Raw genomic sequence first — 27,912 nt, forward strand, 5'->3', positions numbered from 1 at the left:
TATACCTATGGTGGCCAAGCCCGGGATCGGCGGGATCCCGGGAGTTAGGGCCAAAAACAGCCGGGATTCAATCCCGGGATTGGAAGGTCCAATCCTGGAGATTGAGGGATCAGCATTGAGTGTCCACAGGACGCTCAGACACTGCCCAGCTTCCTCCATCTAGCTCCCCTGGCACAGCATGAGGTCACGCTGTGCCATCAGCTGTGCACTGAGGAAGTGCAGGAAGAGATCCCCACCCACCCATTCTCGGTATACGGTTAGTAATGTGTGCGGGGTGGGGTGAGGGGGCGACCACACACTTAAAAGCCAATCCCGGGATTGAAAAAATGGTCCGGGATTGGCTTCCCTAACTATACCTGAGCAAGCCCTGAAAAATATAAGTATTTTTTTGTCAACAAGTATTTCTTACTAACTGTTTTGGGACTCATTTATATTTGGATGTACGTCATTTTTATGACATGCCTCTCAGATGTTGCAGTACACATCTGCACTTATACTCTACTGTAGGTATTACTTTCACAATCTCGATGAAATGCTTTTTCAAAAGTAGGCAAGTAAGGAATAACCACATGCACTTTCTCCAAATGAAGTAAGTTACTGTATGTATCACTGAATGTGGTGCAGATATGAAATGTGTAAAGTTTGGAGGGACATTTCCTAGCTTAATTATAAACCTCAGTGTAACAACAGGCTGCCCAATATTTGTTCACTACATACAAATGTAGTCAGTATTTTCCCTGCATGTAAAACGCTACTTTTTTAAATTTTCTTCTGAATCAGGCATGAAGCATCAGTTTTTACTCACATGTACAAGGTTGTAACTTTTAACCAAGACCAACTGTGCTTTCAGTTTCATGAGCTAGCATGGCATTTCTTTGTGTCACTATCCCCAGTGGCATCACAAGGCGGGTGCGAGGGGTGCAGCCCGCACCCGGGTGTGACACCTGGAGGGGGGTGACACCAAATGTCAGCTCCTCCTCCGCAGTGTCAGGAGCCAGGTGCTGCAGTGAGAAAGTCTCCTACAGCATCCTGCTCCTGTCATAGAAGAGGAGCCGACAGAGCATGAAGACTGTCTCTGGGGGAAGCCCAGCATCTCCGGAGATGCTGGGCTTCCCACAGAGTGATGATTCCGGGAATCCCGCAAAGCCACACCTCCATGTGTAAGACCATGCCCCTTTTTTGCAGGGAGCACGGCAGGAGATTAGGGGTGCGCACCGGATGTCACCACACCTGGTGACGCCTCTGACTATCCCCTCAATGTACAGCACTGCTCAATATGTTGGCTATTAATAATAATAATAATAATAATAATAATTAAAATAATAATAACACACTTGCCTAGTATCCTGGATCCTCCGGGAGACTCCCAAAAATTGGGTGACTCTCCCGGCCCACCTATAAGGGTAGGAAAGTCTCCCTGCCTACAAGTAAAGTGGGTGGTTCGGGTAGTCGATGATGCAATTCTTGCTGATTTGCATCATCATAGCCAGTAATAGCTACAATGATATGTCTCAACCACCATGCCCTTTCACCGCCCCTTATCTCCACCCCACCGGCTGTGACACATCATCACCTCCACACCCCCCCTTGCTGAGCCTACCTGGCTGTTTTTCCCCACAGAGAGTAGCCAGGAAGTCAGCAAGCATGAATAATAATAACAACCACTGTAAAGTTTATAGGGCCTGATTCAGATGTGGTTGGAGTTATCACTGCTATGCTTCCTTGGTAGCAACAGTTATAGCACTGTATGCAGCAGGAGGTGTCTATAGCAAGCAGTCATCTCCTGATGCAGTAGTGATATGAGCTGCATCCTAGGACACAGCATGATCACTGACTCACCATCAGGTGGCTTACGGCACCACCACTTCATAAACAGTGGCAACACACCTCCGTTTTAACAAACAGAGGCCATCACTGCCCCCTCAATGCACCCCGACGGCAGCAGGCTGTCAACCACTGACAATCTGCTGTCGATCTGCATTCTATTTTACATGACCCATTTGTGTACATGCAGAATGTGTCTTGTGCTTGCACAAAGTACCAAAAATTGGTACTTTCCATAATGGGCACAGGACTGACTGGACCTGGATTAGGCCCATAATTTGTTGGACATATTGCCAGTACACTGCCAGGTCATAACTACAGTATCAAAGCTAATAATATTTATAATGCATCAATAAAGTTGGTGTTCAGGTGTATTTTTTTAATTCAGATTTTTTTTATATATTGATACATTGTGATTGATTTGATTTTTTTTTCTTATTTAAAATTATTATTGGACTGTTCAGTTCACTAATATTATAATTGCTAAAAACTCTCACAAATATAAAAATAAACCCTAATACAGTAATTCATAATAATTTTTTTTAAAATAAAGATATATATTTCATAATGGACTGTTACAAAAGAACATTACACTTTTTTTTAAATGAAATGATTAATATTGTAAAATTAAATCTACATCACTCTTTTAATGATCATTTTCATAAACAGTTAAAATGCAAATATTCAAATTAAATACTATGTTAAACAATATGTAACATCTAGTACAAATTTTATTAACCAATTTATTTTTCAATAAAGGTACACATTTTACTATAGATATAAGGCACTTACTTTAGATTTGACTTTGTTGAAATCTCAGAATCAGACACTAGATGACACTGCACACCAACTTATAGCATCAAGGAAAAAATATATTTCACCATTGTTGACGACAGAGCATCTTGCTGTATGGATATCGGCCATGATATAATTTTTCTTACACGTTGTGAACCTTCAGAGAGAGTGAATGCCTTATTTACTGAAGAAATTATCACTTTCATCATCATATAGAACAAGAAATGTTCAGTCTAAAACAGGATTATTTGACAAAGAGACATTTGGTCTATTTCTTATTGCTGCAAATGTCCTGGGATGTGGTCCTGAGTCAGCTGCATTATATCATTCCGGAGGAATCCAAGCACGGCACCTTTGTTGGAAGAATTGCTCAGGATCTTGGACTGGATATAGGTGAGATTAATTCCAGAATGTTACGTATTGTCACTAGAGATGAGAAGGAATATTTCCAGGTTAATCTGCAGAATGGAATCTTGTTTGTTAAAGAGACAATAGATAGAGAACTGCTGTGTCCAAATACACCCTTCTGCATTATTCCCCTGCAGGTTATTGTAGATAAGCCTGTGCAGATGTATCGTGTTGATGTAGAAATAGAAGACATAAATGACAATAGCCCGGCTTTCTCCTCCAGTGTGAATAAGATAGTGATATCAGAGCTCAGACCAGCAGGATCTCATTTCCCACTGGAAAGAGCAGTTGATGCAGATCTTGGAACAAATTCTGTCACAAATTATGAGATCAGTGCAAGTGATTATTTTGCATTGGATTTTCAAAAATACATTAATCAAATCAGATCCTTAGAACTTGTGCTGAAGAAATCTCTAGACAGAGAGAAACAGTCAGTTCACAACCTCACTCTTGCAGCTTATGATGGAGGTAAGCCAAGATTAAGTGGCACAACACAAATTGTCATCATTGTTGAAGATCTTAATGATAATGCACCCTCTTTTAGTCAACCATTTTATCAGTGCAGTGTGACTGAAAATGCTGTTAAAGGAACATTGGTGATAAGGCTGAATGCCACCGATTTGGATGACGGAAAAAATGGGGAAATATTCTATGAATTTAGCAAAATGGTAAAAGTAGATGTAAGAAATGTTTTGAACCTAGACAAGCTCACAGGGGAAATCCGAGTGAAAGATAAAATAGACTATGAAACTACAAATATGTATGAAATTCAGGTTGATGCTATTGATAATGGAGAGCTCCAGATGGTTGGACATTGTAAAGTTGTAGTCACTATTGTTGATGTCAATGACAATCCTCCTGAGATGACAGTGTCATCACTCTCAGTTCCTGTTCCAGAGGACTCACCACAAGAAACAACAGTAGCAATAATTAGTGTACATGATAAAGATTCAGGTTCAAATGGAAAAGTTGTTTGTTATATTTCTGAACATACACCCTTCAAAATAAATCCAGCATTTACAGGAGATTTCTCATTAACTGTGAATGGAAAACTAGATCGAGAAACAAAATCTCAATATGAAGTTGTTATTACTGCAAGAGATGAGGGAATACCACCTCTGTCAGTTTCACACACTCTTAAAGTTGATATAAGTGATGTAAATGACAATGCCCCTCAATTTCTACAGCCTGTTGACATAATCTTTATCAGGGAAAACAACCCACCAGGTACCCATGTCTACACAGCATCAGCATCTGATCCGGATATCGGCCAAAATTCCTTCATCACATACACAATTAGTGACAGCACCATTGCTGGGATTCCTATATCATCTTACATCTCCATTAATCCTGAGAATGGGAAGGTATTTGCTTTGATATCCTTTGATCATGAACAAGTTAACTATTTCCAGTGTCACATAAAAGCCACAGATGCTGGTCTACATCCACTCAGCTCTAACCTTACTCTAAATATTTTCATTCAAGACATTAATGACAATGCACCCACATTTTCCCCACTTTATTCTGAAGTCACTATTAAAACTGCAAAATCGGCTCAACCTGGATATCTTGTAACCAAAATGAGAGCTGTAGATTTAGATTCTGGATACAATGCTTGGATGTCTTATAATTTTAAGGAACCTTCAGGAAAATCACCATTTGTTATTTCTCAACAAACTGGAGAAATCAGCTTAAAACGTCCATTTACAGATTCCGATAATGAAGAATACAGACTGGTGGTGGTGGCACAGGACCATGGAGAACCAGTTATGACAGCAGTGACACAAATCATTATCTCCTTGGTGGATTCTGAAGAGGAAATTATCTTTTATAATCATGAGTCAAAAAGTAACAGTGATGACATCTCTGATGCAAATGTCTACTTGGTGGTTGCCATCTGCATAATCTCAAGTATATTTCTCATCACTTTAATTGTTTTTACAGTTTTAAGATGGCAAAAATACAGAGATGAGGTCAATGAGTTGAAAGAAAATTATAAGATTTGTTCCAATACTGGAGGCAGCTGGATGTATTCCCAACAAACCCAATATAGAGTATGTTCAAACTCTGTCCAAGGAAAAAATGACTTAATTGTCCTAACTCCAAATAACCCTCAAACTCCAGGTATTGAAAGTCATGCACACCAATATAAGGTAAGAAAAAGTAGATGTGAAAATAAAAAATATTTCCAATGAAAATATCATAAAATGTATAAGCTTGCATTACCACTTAACTGGTTGATATGGTTTCCAAAAAACTGCTCAAAAATTTTTTTTTATGATTTAATTAGGTTAAGAACATATACTGTAGTTAAAATATATACTTTATTTTATTAAAAAAATGTTTCTATAGTAAACATCGGTACAACCATTGATGATCAGAACATCAAAACATCCATAATCAGAACATCATTATGTCACATTGTTTTTGTGCATGCCCCTCTCTACAGCCTCCAGTGGTCCATAGGAAAGGTGAGGGATGCTTTGTTATTATTTCCCCTGTGGTTGCTAATGTCTTCAGTGTGGGGTGTGCTGCCGGGCTGACCGATCAGCAGTGATCGGCAGCATGGCAGACACTGGGAAGGGGCAGACCTGGAAACAGATGGACTAGGTGGACCCTCTGATAGGGTAATCTGCTTTCTGACTGGTTGCATCAGCTGTCAGATAATGTTCAGCCTGGTGTGGTTGAATCTGATGTGACCATGCCAGTCAGGTGGTTAATAAATTATATAAAGATGTATGAACAATCACCTCTGATTTAGTTAGAAAGTTGATTCCAGTTAGAAGAAATTTTTTGAAAAATCTAACAAAGTTAGAAAAACTGATTTTGTTAAAAATATGCACCATAACTGAACATTTATCAGTTTTTTAAAGAAATTAAATGACCATTCAACAAGAGATTTAGAGACCTTTTTACAGCATAAAAATATTTTAAAAGTCTTAAAAATATGATGTGATTGCTAAAACATGGAAAAGAGTAATCAGCATTATGAATACATATATCATACAATGTATATTAAATATCATATAATTATGACATTTAGAAACAAAGCACGCTTATATATTGGCAGATTCTATCAATTAAGTAAATATACAAAAAAAAAAAATTCTGTTAATACAATTTTTTGGAGAAAGGAGAAAGGATCTATTTTTTGCAGAAAGGATCCATAAAAAAGAATTGCATGAACTCTATTAATATTTGGCCAATTCATTTACTTACAGTAAGTATTTTATTATTGTTTTAATCAGTAATGCAAACTTAAAAATATCTAAAAATATTTAGAGACCCCGAAAAATACACCAAATGCAAAAATAGTCATGTATTTGGTAATATGTTCCACTTAATATTTTAATTTATTTTTTTAAATATCTTGATTGGATTTTTAATATAGAGGAATAGAAAAGATACAATACAGAGTAATTGCATACAAAATACAAAATAGGCGAATGTGGATAAGGCAAGACAACAGAATAGCATCAACAGTGCAGTGGGCAGCAATAAACGTTGGGGGAAACATTCCACTACATTTTAAATTAGCGGTGCCTAACATTGCGAAAGCCAAACCCAGAACAATTTACAAAAAAGAAAATGTACACAATTATTCAGAGAGAACACATCACTACAACATAGAGAGAAAAAGAGAAGAACAACAAAGACATGGATAATATCTTTTAGTTTTAAAATAATAATAATAATTTAAGTGCAAATTTTGACAATTCTAATTGCCAAATAGTTACATATCAGTATTTGAATCTATTGATTAATCAGAGGATTGGGAATTTAATAACATTTTACATTTTCATATGCCAGAAGTCATCAGATTCACAAAGAATAATGTTTCAGTCTTTACATGATTTTTTTTGGTGACTTTTTTGGTAACTGACAGAGCTTAATTTGGTAGCATATATGACCAAATATATTTTTATTTTATCTATATCTTTTATCCATTCTGATGAGAAAATTTGTAAAAACCCTCCATTAAAATACACTTTTACAAATTATTCTAAATATTTTTGTGTGCATTTAGTGCAAAATATAGCTGGGCTGTTCTCCCTGTTACATTTATAAAAAGAATGTATACAGTACATTGTACTAGGTATGATGCATGGACCAAAAACATATATACATTTTATTTATATAAACTTTTTCCATTGACGTTACTGCACATGAATGGAAGCATCTGTTTGTAGACATCCTTATGATCGGAAGACAGAAATTGTGGTGAAGGGACCTTTCTTTGATGGTCTAACGTGTCAAATTTGTAAACAATTAAAAATATATGACTTTGTTTTGGTGTGCTGGGAATGTGGCAGGGTGAGAAACAGAAACAGTTTTTTAGTTTAAGGTATTTTTTTATTATGGGAAGTGCAAATTTGTAAAGCAGAAAGATGATCCATTTACCTCCCTTCATTCTGGAGCTGTAGGTCACTTCTAGGAGCTATTTAATGAAATGTATCTATATACTAATTAATCTATTATACAAATGTGCATAGGGAAGCCTAATTTAGTTCTTCCTTTGCTGACATGTCTTGCCATCAGATGGCATTCATAGATGGTGCGTTCTCAGGAAGCCTTTCATTATTTACTTATATATACAGTATCAGACATACTGCAATGTTAGAAGTGAATCAGATATTGTATATATTGCTCAAAATAAGTGTGCCCATAAAAAAATGTGTATATTTCAGTGAAGAGTTGTACTATATGCATCCTTGTGTGCACTTGATTTGAAACTTGTCATCACCCCCATGGCAAAATATGTGCATCAAAATAAGCATACAAGTATTTGTATTTATGTCTGAGTCTGCATGGCCTTTAATTGTGTGAATCATGAACATGAATTTTGCCTACGTGAGAACGCCCCATGAGAACTCTGCTTCCCCATTTCTGAGCATGTGCAGTGCAAATAAATGCAAATACAACTTTGAAGATTCCCATAGAGAAGTTTAAATACTGTAATAAAGAAGTACATATAGTTCAACATGTTATTAATTCTTGATTTATGTATGGATATGTAATACATTATAAAAATGTATGTGATACCTTTGATACAGCCAAAACTTAAATAAACAAGCTGGATATATAATTTTCAATCCATACAGAGGTGTGACTGAATCCATAATCTTCCTGCATTGACGTTACATGAATCTATAATCACTACTTTGTGTTGTTGAGAACCTTGTTGCTTTCACTATCCAATTCTCAGTTTGTGGCTCTTTGCTTCCAAATAAACAGGATACATGTAGATGAGCAGTAATTAAAGATTAAATAAAATAATACAGCAAGAGCCAAGCACATCTAAAAAATAGCAGACAAAATGCTAATTCTTATTCACTATAATTTGTTTGCAGGTGACAATGTAGGTTGACTTTAGCCTAGCTGCTGTGCGAGGGAGCTGAACTAATTTCTATGTTTGGAGATTTTCTCAGTTATCTTTGTGATGATTAACTTTGTACTATGTGTACAAGTGGATGTAGTTAAAATACCAGATGGGTCCCTGGCAGTGCCGGAATTCCGAACGTACAGCATAAAGCCGGCATCAAAATCCCGACAGAGCTTGGGATCCTGGCATCATAATACCAATGGCCAGAATCGTGATCATTTTTTCAGTAGGACGCGCTCGTGTCAAGCCATGGGGGGGGGGGGGGGCGATGTTTGGATTAGACATTAGAAGAGAGGTTAGGGTTAGGGTGCGGGGATGGTAAGGTTATGGTAAGGTACCGGGGAGGGGGGTTAGGGTTAGGTGCTTGGAAGGGGAGGTTAGGGTTAGGCACCACTGAAGAGGGTTAGGGTTAGGCACCACCAGGGATGGTTAGGGTTAGGCACCCACAAGGGGGGGTTGGGGTTAGGGAAAAGGGGAGGGAAGGGTACTTTTGGAGGGTCCGTCAGGATTCTGATGGCCGGGATGCTGCGGTCGTGATTCTGCCCGCCAGCATCCAATCCATCGGGATATCATACTGAATCCTGTACAAGATAAAAAGAAGAACACAGAAAAGGCATGCCATAGGCACATAATGTTTTTGGTTGCATTTCTGTTCTGTATATTACAAGTTACAATATTAATACATAGATGTATTCAATGATGCCAGACATGCTAATTTTAGCTGCATTACCTGCTATTGTTTCTACAGTTCTCTGTTACTGTATATCTCATAACTTGTGTCCTCAGTAGCAGGTAGCCATGTTCTGTGGGAGGGAACAATAAAATGGGCCAGATAGAGAGTGAGTGAAAGCTCTGTGGAAATGCTCAGTTGAAATGCCCTTTGTAGATGGTGGATTCTTACACAGGGATGGGACAGTAAGGTAATTCAGATTTTGATCTCCTGTAGACCACAATTAGTTCACTATCCTAATGATATGGTAGAAGCTTTCATAGTCTGCAATAGAGAATGAAGGTAATGATATGCTATTTAATGTTGCTGCCATAAAGTGGTGGATAGGGTTACACTTCTGTTTGTCACATATTATATGAATGGCGGCCACCCACTCTGGTTTTGCCTATTACAGTGATCATAAATAATTGGATTTGGTCCTGATCCAACAACCCATGGCACCCCTGTAAGTTCCCTGTAGCACCCAGTATTGAAACCATATTAATGCATAATCCTTTCTTTTTTAGCCACTGGATATATTGTAAATAATTGTATTAAATATTCAAAAATGATGAATAGTAAATTAATGACATTGTGTCAAATAAGTAGTTCTAATTATATATGCAAAATTATATATATATATATATATATATGTTAAGAATTAAATATGTATATTTTACTTATAAAAAAATAAAAACATTCAGGTAAATGAAGGATACCAAGCATATTGCTGGCAAGAACATCCAAATACTGTAGGTACTGTAATTCTCATGCATTATTTAAGAAAATAACCTGCCAGCACAGTTATGGTCCTGTATGAATAAACTGGAATGCAATGGTTTAGTGCCATAACCAGACAATTTGGTTCCCTATTCCATAAAAAAATTGGTGACTCCCCCTACATTCGTAATAGTGATAGCGTGCAGAATAAACGGGTGTGACTTTGTGAGGAAGGGGCTATGGCCACATAATAGTACCAATTCACATTACACTGCACAGAAGTGTTTGTTATTCACATGGTTCACACAGAAGTGTCCATTATTCATATTACACCACACAGTAGTGTCCATTAATCAGATTACACTGCACAGTAGAGACCCTAATACACATTACACCACACAGTAGTGTCCATTATTCACATTACACCACACACACATGAACTCCACTTCCCTTTATACTGTACTCAGCAAATGCCAGGCTTTTATTAGGTCACCAACAAAGGTGGACAAATAATAATAATAATAATAATAATAATAATAGTGGCCTGAGCACTTTTCTGGGGTTTGTGGGTTTTGTTACCTCACTGAGCATATATATGCAAATAGTAACAATTACATATAGCAAGGTATAATATATTTATTATCATAATTATTTAATTTTTTACTATAAAATATCAATCATTGCATAGCACTAAGCCACGCCACTCAACAACCCAATCTCTGTCATTGAGGGCAGGGTGGGGGTACAGTCACTGGGAAGTGCACTTCTGCACCTGCTGCTCCCTCACAGGAGTCACTGTTGCTGTCCCACTCCAACCTGGGGGACCTGAGTCTGCTGCTGTGGTCTTGGCTGTCCAACCTGCCTAGCTGGACCTGTCCTAGCTCTATCAGTCTGACCCAAATTCTGCTCAGTGCCCCCCCACCACACAAATGCCACAGATCCTCACAGCACAGGGTACTGTGGGAGTCAGCTGAGGCTGACAGGGATATCATCATGTGTCTCCCAGGAGATGCTGTGGCCAGAGCCAGGGGAGATGGGAGGGGGCAGAGCATGCAGGTGGGCAGCTGCAGCGCTTCTCCCTGTAATGTATGTAACTGTAGTGTGCCCAGCAGAAAAGGAGCCAGGTGCACCCCATCAATACATATATTATAGTGGGCAGGGCTGCAGCTAGTGGCAGTCTGGGGCATGAAATGACAATAGCAACAGTGCTGCCAGTCGCTTCTCTGCACATAGAGCATAAGCACTGCACAGCATAAGCACTGCACCCTAGTTATGTCCCTGCATTGGTTGCCTACATTTATCGTTAGCTTGGCTGCAAGAGGAAACCTTATGGACTTTGAAAGAGGTGTGTTAGCTGGGGCAAGTTGGACAGAACCTTTAATGACCAAAAGAGTTGAACTGTCAAATGATTTATAAGCAATGGGTTTTAAAGTGACGTTAACATGCAAAATGGGAGAAAAAACATCATGAACAAAGAGCAACAGGGTTTGGAATGCATACCAGGATCATGTTACACGTGCATTTGTTTAAAGTGCAAGGTACGAGCACCCAGTCACATTAAAAACAGTCCACCAAGAATTCTACAAATTGCCATTTTCTGTTTGAGTTGCAGTGCATAAATAAAAATACTACAGTATATCCTTTCACTCAATTATAATAAACAAATCAAGTTGGAATTGGCTCATTTAATGACTTTACTCAAAAATAATAAAAAGAAAAAATAGAAGGGCTAAAAAACTGCATGGATGTCCTGGTATCCTATTGCATCCCTACTTATGAGATACATTTGTGATTCAATAAATAGTATATGAAATGAAGCTGAAAGTAAACTAAATATATAGGTGAAGTATCCACTGTCTATCATATATTTCTGTTTCATTTACTAATATATGATTTACTGGAATAAACTCATTTGAAAATGATATTGCACTTAAAAAAAATTATATTTAAGACCAATCAATAAGTGTATAATGTTTGGAAAATAGGCAGAAAAATAATATCTGAAATTTCAACAGTAACACTTTTACGTGATTGTATATGATAAACTGAATATTAAGCAAAATAACACATTAATTAGTAATATATTTAAAATATTCTTGAATCAGGACCTAAAATTTAAAGTTCACAAAGTATAAGCAAAGCCAAATTGTAGCCACAAACACAACTGATACTTTATCATTCATTCAGAAATATGATCATTTAAAGTAAAAAAAATCTAAATATAAGTTTTCATTTATTTACACTACATTATCTGGATGCATACAGTAGATTATTGTTTTAAGTAAAAAAGATTAAGAACATTTCACAGAGGGCAGTGGCAACTTTTTTACATTTTCAAATACAAAGTTAAGACTATGAATAAAATCTTTGTCACAAAATATCACATATTTAATAATAATATTATTTAATATACAATTTCATGAAACGTTAAAAAAAATTCTCTCAAATCCAAAAAACATTAATAATCTCTAATATCTACTGCATAATTATTAATTTACTATATACATACAAATGTATTTTTTTATATAAGAAAAGAGAAATGATTTGAAATAGATGTAAAGCACTTACATTAGAATTGTTCAAGTTGTAATATCAAAATCAGACACTAGATGACACTCCACACCAATTTATAGCATCAAGGAAAAAAATAAATATATTTCCTCAGTGCTGACGACTGAGCATCTTGCTGTAGGGATGTCGGCCATGATATAATTTTTTTTCCACGTTGTGAACCTTCAGAGAGAGTGAATGCCTTATTTACTGAAGAAATTATCACCTTCATCATCATATCGATCAAGAAATGTCCAGTCTAAAACAGGATTATCTAGCAAAGAGACATTTGGTCCATTTTTTATTGCTGCAAATGTCCTGGGATGTGGTCCTGAGTCAGCTGCATTATATCCTGCCAGAGGAATCCAAGCACGGCACCTTTGTTGGAAGAATTGCTCAGGATCTTGGACTGGAGATAGGTGAGATTAATTCCAGAATGTTACGTATTGTCTCTAGAGATGAGAGGGAATATTTCCAGGTTAATTTGCAGAATGGCATATTGTTTGTTAAAGAGACAATAGATAGAGAACTGCTGTGTCCAAATACACCCTTCTGCATTATTTCCCTGCAGGTGATTGTAGATAAGCCTGTGCAGATGTATCGTGTTGATGTAGAAATAGAAGATATAAATGACAATAGCCCAGCTTTCTCCTCCAGTGTGAATAATATAGTGATGTCAGAGCTCAGACCAGCAGGATCTCGTTTCCCTCTAGAAGGAGCCGTTGATGCAGATCTTGGAACAAATTCTGTGACAAATTATGAGATCAGTGCAAGTGATTATTTTGGGTTAGATTTTGAAAAATATATGAATGAAATTAGGTCCTTAGAACTTGTGCTGAAGAAATCCCTGGACAGAGAAAAACAATCAGTTCACAACCTCACTCTTACAGCTTATGATGGAGGTAAACCAAGACTAAGTGGCACAACACAAATTGTCATCATTGCTGAAGATGCAAATGATAATGCTCCCTCTTTTAGTCAACCATTGTATCAGTGCAGTGTTATTGAAAATGCTGTTAAAGGAACACTGGTGATTAAACTGAATGCAACAGATTTGGATGAAGGGAAAAATGGGGAAATATTCTATGAATTTAGCAAAATGGTAAAAGGAGATATAAGAAACATATTCAACCTAGACAAGCACACAGGAGATATCCGAGTGAAAGATGAAATCGACTTTGAAACTACAAATATGTATAAAATTCAGGTTGATGCTATTGATAATGGAGACCTCCAGATGGTTGGACATTGTAAAGTTGTAGTCACTGTTGTGGATGTAAATGACAATCCTCCTGAGATGACAGTGACATCACTATCAGTTCCTGTTCCAGAGGACTCACCACAGGGAACAACAGTAGCCATAATTAGTGTACATGATAAAGATTCAGGTTCAAATGGTAAAGTTGTTTGTTTTATTTCTGAACATACACCCTTCAAAATAAACCCAGCATTTACAGGGGATTTCTCTTTGACTGTAAATGGAAAACTAGATCGAGAAACAAAATCACAATATGAAGTTGTTATTACTGCAAAAGATGAGGGTCTGCCATCTCTGTCAGTTTCAAAAACTCTTAAAGTTGATATAAGTGATATAAATGACAATGCCCCTCAATTTCTACAGCCTGTTGATGTAATCTTTATCAAGGAGAACAATCCACCAGGTTCCCATGTTTACACCGCATCATCATCTGATCCAGATATCACTCAAAATTCCTTCATCACATACTCAATCAGTGACAGCACCATTGCTGGGATCCCCATATCATCTTATATCTCTATCAATCCCGAGAATGGGAAGGTGTTTGCTTTGGTATCCTTTGATCATGAACAAGTAAGCTATTTCCAGTGTCACATAAAAGCCACAGATGCCGGTCTACATCCACTCAGCTCTAACCTTACTCTAAATATTTTCATTCAAGACATTAATGACAATGCACCAACATTTTCCCCACTTTATTCTGCAGTCACTATTAAAACGGCAAAATCGGCTCAACCTGGATATCTTGTCACCAAAGTGAGAGCTGTAGATTTAGACTCTGGATATAATGCTTGGATGTCTTATAATTTTAAGGAACCATCAGTAAAAACACCATTTGTAATTTCTCAACAAACTGGAGAAATCAGCTTAAAACGTCCCTTTACAGATTCTGATAATGAAGAATACAGACTGGTGGTGGTGGCTCAAGACCATGGAGAACCAGTTATGACAGCAGTGACACAAATCATTATCTCTTTGGTGGAATCTGAAGAGGAAGTTACTTCTTATAACCATGAGTCAAAAAGTAACACTGATGACATCTCTGATGCAAATGTCTACTTGGTGGTTGCCATCTGTATAATCTCAAGTATATTTTTGATCACTTTAATTGTTTTTACTGTTTTAAGATGGCAAAAGTACAGAGATGAAGTCAATGAGTTGAAAGAAAATTACAAAATCTGCTCCAATACTGGAGGTAGCTGGATGTATTCCCAGCAAACCCAATTTAGAGTATGTTCAAACTCACTCCAAGGAAAAAATGACTTAATTGTCCTAACTCCAAATAACCCTCAAACCCCAGGTGTTGATGGTCATACAAACCAGTATAAGGTAAGTTATCTAGATAATCTAGAGCCTATTTGAAATGAGTCATAAATTGTTTCCAGTTAAACATCATAATATCATTAAGAAATCAAATAGGACTTCTTAATTATTTCAACCATTTTTTAAAGAGTTATTAGCAATCATGTTTGATTTCATTTCAACATTGATTCAAAATCATACAATGTTTTTGAAAAGACTGAAATTTAGAAAAAACTATTTTTGTAAAATAAGTCTTATGAAAGATGAACAACCATTCTGACAGCATAATTAACATTTTATAGTGTTATAAAGATTATATTATTGCAAAAGAGCAGAAATAAAAAATCAGCATTATCAGTGCATTATTCAAGACATAATACAGGGTGATTCAAAAGTCCCTTTTGTTTAAAAAGCTGTGCAGGAAAAAGGAAAACTGAATACTCCATTAAGGTATGGTGAGGTGGGCTATCTTTTAGGGTATGTACCAAATATGGCCGCCATCTTAAAATCAGCCATCTTGAATCTAAGTCAGTTTTCCCATTTCTGCACAGTTTTTGAAACAAAAGGGTGTACTGCGACTTTTGAATCACCCTGTAGATATCATATAATTTTGATTTTTAGAAACAAAGCTACATTAACAGATTTACATCACTTAAGAATATACAACATACTAAAAACAGTGTGGCAATACTTTTTCATGGAGCAAGTATCTCCCATAACTGTTATATAAACTCTTGCAACATATGCTAAATCATTTTAAGTGTATTCTTATTGGTTCAAACAGATGTTGACATTACAAAAAGCTATGTACAGTACAAAAAGACCTTCCAATAATACACCAAATACAAAAATGTAGACAACATATATTTAATTTCAATATGTTCAGCTTATTGTTTTTTTTACAGCTTGTTCTCCTAAAAGTATACTTTAATTTAAAATGTATGCAAACTATTATTACCAAATAGCTTAATTTCAGTATTTCTAACTACTGAATAAACAGAAATTTGGTATTTTTTAATTCATTTTTATTTTTATTTTTTCAGTTTAACTGAGAATAGTTTTTCATAAATGAAATTGGTTTCCTTTTTTTAAAGGGCTTTCTTTTGGTAGCATATTGGAATGCTTTTTTAAATTGACTTTGGTTACAAAAAATAAGAAATGCATTTCTAGAATTATTATAAAAGTTATACATTTAGTGCAAAATGTTTATGTGTTAATGGCTTGTTCACCTGATTATATTAATAAAAGACATTTAGAAATTGTACTAGGTGTATGATACAGTTTTATGGTGAAGAAAGGCTGGTATACATTTTATGTTTATATATTTTTATTTATTTAATTTTTTTGTATTGTGACTGCATATGTTCAGTATCCTGGTGGCCTGTACACTGGTGGTCATGTGACTGATGCAGAATCCCAACACCAATTGGGACACTAGTGCCAGAACACTGACCCCCAGAATGCCAAAGGTGAGTATTGGGCTGGGGGTTAGGGTTAGGGCCTGGGGGGAGGTTTAGAGTTAAGCACTAGGGGGGTTTAGGGTTAAGCACTAGTGGGGGTGGTTAGCCATAGCTGCCACCCCACAATGGTTAGTCCTAGCAGCCACCCCCACTGATTAGCCATAGCCCCCCAAGGGTTAGGGTAGGGGCAGCAGAGGGGTAAAATAGTTAACCCTGTCCGGTGTTGGGATTCTCATTGTCAAGATGCCTTGGTAGCTCATGTGACTGCGGCATCCCAACAGCTGGTCTTTCATAATTAACCCAATTTAAAAAATATGTCTGTACACATCTTTGTGATAGGTGGAAAAAATTGTGGTGATGGTACCTTTCTTTTTAGGGTAAGTGCATGAAACTTGTCAAAGCAAGAATGGAAGACATACTTTTTTGTATTGGAAATGTGCATGAGTGAAACAAGCATAATTTTTAAGATATTTTTTATTTTTTTTATGGTAAGAGCATATTGGTTAAGTGGAAAGATCCCTTTATCACCTACATTTGATAGCAGTAGATAACTTGTATGAAGGATTTAATGTACTTCATCTCTATAATTATAATATCTATCTAATCTCTTATCTGATCTTTACATTAAAATATAATAATGCATTTACATAGGGTAGCTTGATTGCTCCATCCTTTGCTGACATGCTTTGTCATAGTTGCAGGAAGCTCATGCGACATTTATAGCTGGGAAGTGCTCAGGAAGCATTTCATAATATATTTAGATTTATTGGGTCTGATGCAGAGCAGGAGGTGATTTGTACATATATTGCTCAAATAAAGATGCATATATTCGACTATCTGCAGAGTTGTATGCCTCTGGTTGTGTACATGCTTGGTTTTCTACAGCACTAGTCAACATTATCAACATGTTCTTGCATCTGCCTTATAATAGTAGAACAATATATGCCTCTTTATAGGCATATTTTCATTTACGTACATGTCTGCATGGCCTGTATTTGTGCAAAATCTTGCCTATGTTACAATGCCCCATGGGAACGTAGCTTTGCCTCAGTTGTAAGTACAGATGCAAGTGAAACGCAGAAGACTCTGCATTACCTGCACCCATTTCAGAGCATTCACAGTGCAAATTTGTGCAAGATATGCTCCCCAAATGGGTGTAAAAGGGTGAGTTGAAATAAGAAACAAGTACATCACATAAAAAATGTTATGAATTCTTGAATTTGGTAATGTAATATATTATAATACCTATGAAGCAGGCAAAACTAAAACATTCATGTTGGATATATCATCTTCAATTCTATTCAAGTGTCTCTGATGCTATAATCTTCCTGCTTCAGGGTTAAATGAGCATAGAATCGCTACTCTGTATTGTTGCGAACCCTTTTTTCTTCCTTTATCCAACTCAGTCTGTGGCTCTTAGTTCGGCCAAAAAACAGGGTACGTCTACTGTAGCAGGAAATTAAGAATGACTAAAATAAGGCAGCTAAAGTCAAACACTACGTCAAGGAAAGGTAAACAAAAGACATCATCTACAGTGTTTGTAGGTAACAATTTAGGATGATGTTGGCTGACCTGCTGTGCTGAGGAAGCTGAACTCTCTATGATAGCAGATTTTATCAGATATCTTTGTATGGTATATGGTATATACTTTGTACCATATATACTTGCAATGTACAATATAAACAGATATACTCTAGTACTGTAGACCTGTTAGTAATTTGAAAAAATTACAACAATGAAAATACAGTCTGTAAGCATATAAATGTTACATTTTTTCTATGCATATTCATACATAGATGCATTCAGTAATGCAAGACATGTTCAATTTTATCTGCATTTTCTGTTATTGTCATCTGTAGTTGTATAATGTAACTTAGTATGACCATTTTATTTAAAAAATGAAGATATCTGTTGACTACATGTGTATTCAGTGGTGGCCAGATTGCAACTGCTAGATTTAATAAGCAACATGAACAATAAATATGACCTTAAATCTCAAGTATTACCCCATGAGAATGTAAAGCGCCTTGAGTCCTGTTGGAGAAAGAGCGCTATATAAATAAAATTATTATTATTATTGTTATTATTATTATTATAAAGAACAAGTATAGTAATTTTTATCTGCATTATCTGTTATTGTCATCTGTAGTTGTATAATGTAAACTTAGTATGACCATTTCATTTAAATAATGCAGACTACATAATGTTGACTACATGTGTCTTCAGTGGTGGCCAGATTGCAACTGATAGATTTAATTAGCAACATGCACAATAAAGATGACTTTAAATCTTAAGTATTAGCCCATGAGAATGTAAAGAACAAGTATAGTCATTGTTTTAAATTAATAGTTAACAAAGGTTGCATTAATGGTCTGAATAATAACAAAATAGCTACAGTGTTTATATTATATAACTAATACTCCTTTCACATAGAGAAAATTACCCGGTAATTTGCCAGCACAAGCAAGATCGACCTGGGTCATTTTTCCATTTGAAAGGATCAACCCAGGTTGAAATTCCCAGGACTTCAGCCCTAGTAGTTAACATATTATTTTCCAGGTTTGACATGGGTTGCACACTGTGTGAAAAGGTGTGACCCAGGTTTTTGGATTTAGGCAACAATAATCAGTGCTGATTGGCTGAATGGGTAGGTCACTAGCTGGTTGGCTAAGTGGGTGGGTCTGACTGATTGGCTGAGCAGGCAGGACACAGGCACTGTTGTCTGATGTCACAAGTGTGCTGCAAATATATATGGTTGTTTCTGGTCCACATTGATCGATTTGACATCGATTTAAATTTCAGTATAGATGAAATGTCCAAAATCAGGGCTCTCCTACTGTGCAAATACTGGCATTGAAAATTAGCCTTCTCTTCCATAAACTGTGCCCTTCTTCTTCTGACATAACACTATGCCAGGTAGCATAGTGTTTGTAGCTGTATCAGGCTCTTATTTGCCATGTGAAACAGCAAAAAACTGCAAAAACTGAAGAAATACAGGCAACTCAGCAGTAACTCATCAGCCATGGTTTATGCAATGTAATTAGCAGCAACCACCCACTTTTCATGACCTCATCTCTGTATGACCAACAGTAAGTCCATTTCTTATGATACACAGTATTTTGTAGGGCTGTCCTGAGATCAGTGTAAAAGGGATTGACCCAGGAATAAGGGAATAACTGGGGTGAAAGGTGCAGTGTGATAGGTGGTTAGGACCTGTGACCTGGGTCCAATCCGTGTTGAAGAATCCAAGAAAAACACAGGTGCAAGCTCCGACTTCTGTTTGAACGTGGTATTAATACTGTATGTCCACTGTGCTATACTTGACATTCCTCTGTAGAAGGTAGCTATGTTCTATTGGAGGGACTACCAGGTAGATAGTGACTGTAAGCTCTGCAAACATGCCAGTTTTAATGCCCATTGTAAATTGCCAAATTCTTACACTGGGTTGTTGTATAGTAGCATGGATAACTGGAATCTCAAATGTTTGACCTCCAGCAGAATCCAATTAGTACACAGTCTTAAAGATATGGCAAAAGCTTTTATAGTCTGAAGTAGAGTGTAAAGGTAATACTAAACTATTTAGTGGATCTGCCATAGAACATTAGATTATTTCCAAACTGCTGTATGCATTTTACTGTCAAGGTTTAGATCTGAAAATTTCAGGTTTAGGAGTTTAATAGTCATTATAAAAAAATTTAAGAATCCATAACCATTTCTTTTTTTTCCATAAACTGCTTTTGGATATTGGAATACATTTTCCATGCAATGATTTTCAAAGCTGCAGAATCCTCTCCATTATTATGACCAGTGAAGTTAAAGAGGAAATACCATTAAATATAAAACATACCTGGTTTTAAAAGAGTCAATTAGCATATTTACCCCTTGCTGTCAAATAGACTAGTGTGTAATTTAAATTTAATCTGTAATTTAAATTATGCTGAGCATTAAAATGTACATACATTTAATTTATCTTACACATAGAGTACCAGACATCTAATAGACAAAAACATTCAGGTAAATAAAGATCACCAAGCCTATTGCATGCAATGACTTCCACGCAAGTTTTTCTTATTAATTAATTATGTAAATAAATAAATAAATTGCCATCATGGCCATGGTCCTCTATAATAAAAATCTGGATTCCATTGATTGCCTAAAATTATTCAAGAAGAGAAATTACTGACTTTGGTAGAGATGCCCTTGTTAGGGCAGGCTTGTCAATACCTTTAATCCCCAAATAATTTAATTTGCTAATGTTTTATGAGCAACATTGTTTAAGGTGATGTCAGCATGGAATCTGAGGGAAAAACATTATCAGAAAAGGGCAAAGGAATGAGGATGTGCATACCCCAGGATCCTGATTATTGTGAGTCGGTTTGATGTGCAAGACATGAGCACCCAGTTCAATTGAAAACAGTCCACCAAGAACTCTACTGAACAGGATTTCATAGTTGGATTGTAGTGTATAGATCACTCATCATGACAAGGAAAACACATTTTTGAGTTTAGTAGTACAAAGAGAAAAGCCAATTGACTATCAAGCAGTGGAAAAACTTGATATGGTCAGATGAATCATTATTCATCATTTCATCCACAATCAGTATAGTGCCAAAATAAAGAATTGTATACCCTTGAGCACAGTGAACATTTTATGTGGTTTTATAAAGTTGGATAGCACATTTTTCTACTTTCCTGCATTCTTTTTTTAAGGCAAGATAAAGGTGAATTACTTCTTAATGATACTGAATAATAATCATCTTGCATGATGATTCCTACATCCAAAGTTCATGCACATTGGTATGATCAGCATGATCCTGAGATTATCCATAAACCTTCTCAGTTACCAGATCTTTATACCATTGAGCAATTATGGGTTTTTGTGGAATAATACCTTACACAGCATGTTATACTACCATCACCCAGGCATCAGTTAAGTGACTTGTTTTGCAGAAGAATGGTGCTGCATTATTCACAGTTTCAGACCATGTGCTCATCACAAATACAAATGAACTGCAGAATAACTTGCTGAATTGTATTAAATGCACAGATATTGCTGAGTTCATAGCAAATGTTCAAACCAAAGGCAATGCAGGAAAATACATGTTTGAAATCAATATATTGCATTTCATTGTTAGTAATTTTACATACTCCCCCATATCAGGTTAAGGCACATATGCAGAAGCATTGTTGGTTTACAGACTTGACACAAACTACCAGTGAGTAAAAATTAACAGTGTTACATTTTTATGTCACCATCATAAGGCCAAAATTGGTCATTCTATAATTTCATAAGCCAATATAAGCGGCATTTCCACTTTCCTTTCTGAATGTAGAATATAAGATAAATATTAAAACATGCCAAATCATTTCATTCATTTCTAATTAACAAAAAAAGATTGAAATGGCTACTTTTAATTTATTTACTTTGTTTTCCAATCACAAATGGAAACAAATGAAATAATTTAAGGTGTACAAAAAAAGGTGCATGAATGACCTGGGGTCACATTGGAGACCTACTTTTGAAATCAGTGAATACATGGAAGTAATCTGAATGTGGAATTAAGATGTATTTGAAATATCACATTGTCCATCATCCATTTATTTTTCATTTACTAATATATAATTTGCTACAGTAAATGGATTTAAAACTTATTCTTGCAGTTAATATAGGTACTATATGTAAGACAGATCCATGAGTGTATGATGCCTAGTACACAATCAGAAACATAGGCTTCGATATTTCAACAGAAATATATTAAAATTGTAAAATTTAAATATACAGTTTAAATTTCTGTATCTAATAAAAAGACTACTAAACTAAATTACACATTAGTTGATATTATATTAAGCATATTCTTGAATCAGGACATATAATTTACAATAGAATAGAATGTTACCAACCATAAACAAAATGTTTGAATAGAATGATATTATATTTGTTACAATTATTAGTTTCACTTTAAGAAGAACTAGTTTCTCTTTGAGGCATTTACGTTTATGCAGCATAGAGATATCACAATTTGTAAAGACTATTACAAAGCTGTATTATGATGTACAGTATACAGTTATTGCAATACGTAAAATAATTAAGCACAATTCTCTTTGCTCTTTGAGAATTCAAATTAAAACATTAGGCTGTATGACTTCAAATTAAAAGCTGAGATGGCAGAAATTAAATCTAAAATAAAAGAATATGTAATGTCTAGTGCATCTTTGTAAATGTACTAAAACTATTGAACATTTTGTTAACACAGAAAACACAAATAATATAAAATAAGTATACAACACTTACATAAGAGTTGTTCAAGTTGTTATATCAAAATCAGCCACTAGATGACACTCCACACCAACTTATAGCATCAAGGAAAAGAAGAAATCTATTTCCCCATTGTTGACGACTGAGCATTTTGCTGTACGGATATCGGCCATGATATATTTTTTCTTCCACATTGTGAACCTTCAGAGCAAGTGAATGCCTTATTTACTGAAGACATTATTACATTTATCATTATATTATTCAAGAAATGTCCAGTCTAAAACAGGATCATCTATCAAAAAGACATTTGGTACATTTATTTTTGCTGCAAATGTCCTGGGATGTGGTCCTGAGCCAGCTGCATTATATCATTCCCGAGGAATCCAAGCACGGCACCTTTGTTGGAAGAATTGCTCAGGATCTAGGACTGGAGATAGGTGAGATTAATTCCAGAATGTTACGTATTGTCTCTAGAGATGAGAGGGAATATTTCCAGGTTAATTTGCAGAATGGCATATTGTTTGTTAAAGAGACAATAGATAGAGAACTGCTGTGTCCAAATACACCCTTCTGCATTATTCCCCTGCAGGTTATTGTAGATAAGCCTGTGCAGATGTATCGTGTTGATGTAGAAATAGAAGATATAAATGACAATAGCCCAGCTTTCTCCTCCAGTGTGAATAACATAGTGATGTCAGAGCTCAGACCAGCAGGATCTCGTTTCCCTGTAGAAGGAGCCATTGATGCAGATCTTGGAACAAATTCAGTGACAAATTATGAGATCAGTGCAAGTGATTATTTTGCATTGGATTTTCAAAAATACATGAATCAAATCAGATCCTTAGAACTTGTGCTGAAGAAATCCCTAGACAGAGAAAGACAGTCTGTTCACAACCTCACTCTTACAGCTTATGATGGAGGTAAACCAAGATTGAGTGGCACAACACAAATTGTCATCATTGTTGAAGATGCAAATGATAATGCCCCCACTTTTAGTCAACCATTTTATCAGTGCAGTGTGACTGAAAATGCTGTTAAAGGAACATTGGTGATTAAGCTGAATGCAACAGATTTGGATGAAGGAAAAAATGGGGAAATACTCTATGAATTTAGCAAAATGGTAAAAGGAGATATAAGAAACATATTCAGCCTAGACAAGCACACAGGAGATATCCGAGTGAAAGATGAAATAGACTTTGAAACAAGTAATATGTATGAAATTCAGGTTGATGCTTTTGATAATGGAGAGCTCCAGATGGTTGGACATTGTAAAGTTGTAGTGACTGTTGTGGATGTCAATGATAATCCCCCTGAGATGACAGTGACTTCACTATCAGTTCCTGTCCCAGAGGACTCACCACAAGGAACAACAGTTGCAATTATTAATGTACATGATAAAGATTCAGGTTCAAATGGAAAAGTGTTGTGTTATATTTCTGAACATACACCCTTCAAAATAAACCCAGCATTTACAGGGGATTTCTCCTTGACTGTTAATGGAAAACTAGATCGAGAAACAAAATTTCAATATGAAGTTGTTATTACTGCAAGAGACGAGGGATCACCACCTCTGTCAGTTTTAAAAACTCTTAAAGTTGATATAAGTGATGTAAATGACAATGCCCCTCAATTTTTACAGCCTGTTGATGTAATCTTTATTAGGGAAAACAACCCACCAGGTTCCCATGTTTACACAGCATCAGCATCTGATCCAGATATCAGTCAAAATTCCTTCATTACATACTCAATCAGGGAAAGCACAATTGATGGGATTCCTATATCATCTTACATCTCCATCAATCCTGAGAATGGAAAGGTATTTGCTTTGGTATCTTTTGATCATGAACAAGTTAACTATTTTCAGTGTCACATAAAAGCCACAGATGCTGGTCTACATCCACTCAGCTCTAACCTTACTCTAAATATTTTCATTCAAGACATTAATGACAATGCACCCACATTTTCCCCACTTTATTCTGAAGTTACAGTTAAAGCTGCAAAATCGGCCCAACCGGGATATCTTGTCACCAAAATGAGAGCTGTAGATTTAGACTCTGGATACAATGCTTGGATGTCCTACAATTTTAAAGAATCATATGGAAAATCACCATTTGTCATTTCCCAACAAACTGGAGAAATCAGCTTAAAACGTCCATTTACAGATTCTGATAGTGAAGAATACAGACTGGTAGTGGTGGCTCAGGACCATGGAGAACCAGTTATGACAGCAGTGACACAAATCATTATCTCCTTGGTGGAATCTGAAGAGGAAATTACATTTTTTAATTATGAATCAAAAAGTAACAGTAATGATATCTCTGATGCAAATGTCTACTTGGTGGTTGCCATCTGCATAATCTCTAGTATTTTTCTCATAACTTTAATTGTTTTTACTGTTTTAAAATGGCAAAAATACAGAGATGAGGTCAATGAGTTGAAAGAAAATTACAAGATCTGCTCCAATACTGGAGGTAGCTGGATGTATTCCCAGCAAACCCAATACAGAGTATGTTCAAACTCACTCCAAGGAAAAAATGACTTAATTGTTCTAACTCCAAATAACTCTCACACACTGGGCATTGAAGGTCATGCAAACCAATATAAGGTAAGATATATTAGTTTTAAATTAATGTAGAATTTTAAAATTAGCCCATTATTAGATGTATTATCTTATGTGTTCACTATTAAGTTTTTTAATCATTACGGAATCAAATGAGTCTTAAAAAAACATTTTCTTAAAGAGGTAATAACAATTACATCTTTTTCAATGACAAGAGTGATTCAAGATCACAGAAAGTTTTTTGAAACTCTTTTAAATTTAGAAAAACCTTTTGGAAAAATGGCATCATAAATGCATGATTGTTATTTTTAGATAAAAATACATTACTTTTCTCAAGAAAGATTCTTAACTTTTACATCATAAATATAATTTGAAAGTCGTTAATTTTGACCTCACTGCTTATAGTTAGAAAACAAATGAATTACATTATAAATATACTATGCACAACATGGGCCAGATGAAATGCAGTGCGGGAAGGACGGAGCTCCGAGATTCCGGCCTAACTCATGCATTTTTTAAAGGAGCAAACATTTACAAGTCAAAACCAGGTTGGTTTTGCTTGTAAATTATTGCTGCTTTAAAATAACATACAAGTTCGGCCAGAATCTTGTAGCTCCGGTCATCTTGCACTATTTTACATCCGGCCCAATATATCACATAATTATGACAAATAGAAACAAAGCACACTCTCATATATTGGCAGTTTAACATCACTTAAGCATTTACAAAATTAAACAAACTATAGTGTTAACAGTATTTTATAGAATAATATTCTGTAATAAAAAAATTGCATAACAGTAATAGCAATATTTGATCAACAATATTAATGTCAGTAATATTTTTTGCTGGATTAAACAAAAATTTCCACTGAAAAATATATTTAAAAAAATCTGTACCAAATGTAATAATGAAAACAAACATTTTGCTATCTGTAATATGCACAGCTTAATATATTTTAGATGCACTTTTTACTCCAAAAATTACAATTTAAGAGACCATTTAAGAAATCCCATCAGAACTACTGAATCATCTGGGATTTAATAATTTATAATCAGAATATTTTTTTCTATTTTAGAAGCCTCTCAGTTTCACTGATAACAATGTTTCTTTCTATAAATTGACTACATTTTGGCAGATTGACAGAGCTTTCTTATGTTAGCATATTGGATTAAGTATATTTTTTATTTGATTTACTTCTTTTACACAAAAAGTATATACAAAAATAAGAAATACATATATAGAGTTTTTTTTTTATAAAACCTTTCATGCATTTAGTGCAAAATATAACTTCAAATATAACTATTAACTACAGGGTAAGACAAGATGATCATGATTGCTATAATTTGCTATGTTTAATGTAATGAATGTTTCTTGTTGTGATATTACTGCTTTGAAAGATAATCTCTAAAAGTTCAAATTCTCAACTGCTGGTTCTGCATTAATTCCACTAGCATCCCTCAAAAGCCAGCTGAGAAAAATGTTGACTAGCAAAGAGTATAATGCATTCTGTGTTTTTGCTATTCATACAAACAGGTCCGCATTCCCAAGATCTCACTTTGTCTGATTTCATTTTGTTGGGTTTCATCTAGAGTTTGTACCACTTGCAATGAGGCTGGTTGACCTGCACTCACACATTAGAGCAGCCATAACAAAATTTGTCCCCCATATGCTACAAAGTTTTTGAGAGGAATGTGATATTACCGACTTGATGTGTGCCATGCTACTTATGGAGCACACATTGAACATTTGTAATTTGTCTTAAATAAACTTGATGAATTTTACTTTTCTTCAGTACTTATTGTATTTGCAGTACCTGAGTTACAATAAACTTGAGTAAAAAAACATTGATATTGGGAATATAATTTTGGCATACCGTGTATAACTGATTTGATTTCCCAAGTATAGTAATAAAATAATGTTTACATTGTACTAAATTTGCAGTTTTATGGGCCAGAAAGAATGGTACTGTATACAATTTATGTTTATATGCTGTATTTTTTTCTTGAGTGTAGAGTATATTACTGTATGTCTTCATATGGACACAAAGCATCTGCGTGTGCACATGTGTATTGAGGGTTAATAGAAATTGTGGTGTTGGTACCTTTTTTGTAAGGTTAGTGTGTGACACATGCAACATTTGTCATCCTTAAGGAAAATGGCTGACATAGTTTTGGTGGAATGCACTTGGGTTAGAAACAAGCACATCTTAAAAAGAAAATTGTGGGAAGAGCATATGTGTAAATCATAAAGAAGATCCTGATCCCTCCTCCACCAGTAGATCACTTGTATGAGTGAATTAATGCAATTGATCATTATATGTGATTTAGTTATATAGATTTGATTAGGATTTTGCACTGCTCCATCTGTTCCTGACATGGACCGCCATGGTTGTAGGGAATTCAGATGGCATTAAAAAATGTTGGGTACTCAGGAAGCATTTAATTTTATTTATTTACTTATATTTGGCCTGTTGAAGAGTTAGAAGTATATCTGACATATTTTGCTCAAAAGAAGTGTGCCAGGGAAAATATACGTGTATTCTCTTATCTGCAAAGTTGAATGCATCTATTTGTGCACTTGGTTTTCCAACAGTCATCATCATCATCATCATCATCATCATCATCCACATGCAGTTCTACCTGCTGTCTATAAGGGTGAAATGTACAACTCTAACTAAGCATATTTTG

General features: G+C 35.5%; 1 protein-coding gene and 1 long non-coding RNA gene across 8 annotated transcripts in view; one reads left to right on the forward strand and one right to left on the reverse strand.

The window, feature by feature from the left end:
* LOC134933539 (uncharacterized) overlaps positions 1–2,920 on the reverse strand; it is a 26,061-nt gene extending 23,141 nt beyond the window's left edge. Inside the window, exon 1 of the long non-coding RNA XR_010179726.1 lies at positions 2,617–2,920. This is a non-coding gene — a long non-coding RNA (uncharacterized LOC134933539). The remainder of the gene's footprint in view (positions 1–2,616) is intronic.
* LOC134933536 (protocadherin alpha-C2-like) overlaps positions 1–27,912 on the forward strand; it is a 349,525-nt gene that overhangs the window by 45,084 nt on the left and 276,529 nt on the right. The window contains exon 1 of one of the 7 annotated variants that reach the window (XM_063928800.1): positions 2,725–5,180. The exons of 3 other annotated variants lie outside the window; for them this stretch is intronic. In XM_063928800.1, the coding sequence (XP_063784870.1) occupies positions 2,844–5,180 (2,337 nt within the window). In that variant the 5' untranslated portion in view covers positions 2,725–2,843. Of the gene's footprint in view, positions 1–2,724; positions 5,181–12,527; positions 14,977–22,810; positions 25,271–27,912 lie in introns of those variants that run through there. 3 more of the 7 variants (XM_063928803.1, XM_063928808.1, XM_063928802.1) reach the window with 3 other exon arrangements.

This window comes from Pseudophryne corroboree, chromosome 6 (assembly GCF_028390025.1).
Source record: "Pseudophryne corroboree isolate aPseCor3 chromosome 6, aPseCor3.hap2, whole genome shotgun sequence".
NCBI classification, from domain to species: Eukaryota; Metazoa; Chordata; class Amphibia; order Anura; family Myobatrachidae; genus Pseudophryne; species Pseudophryne corroboree.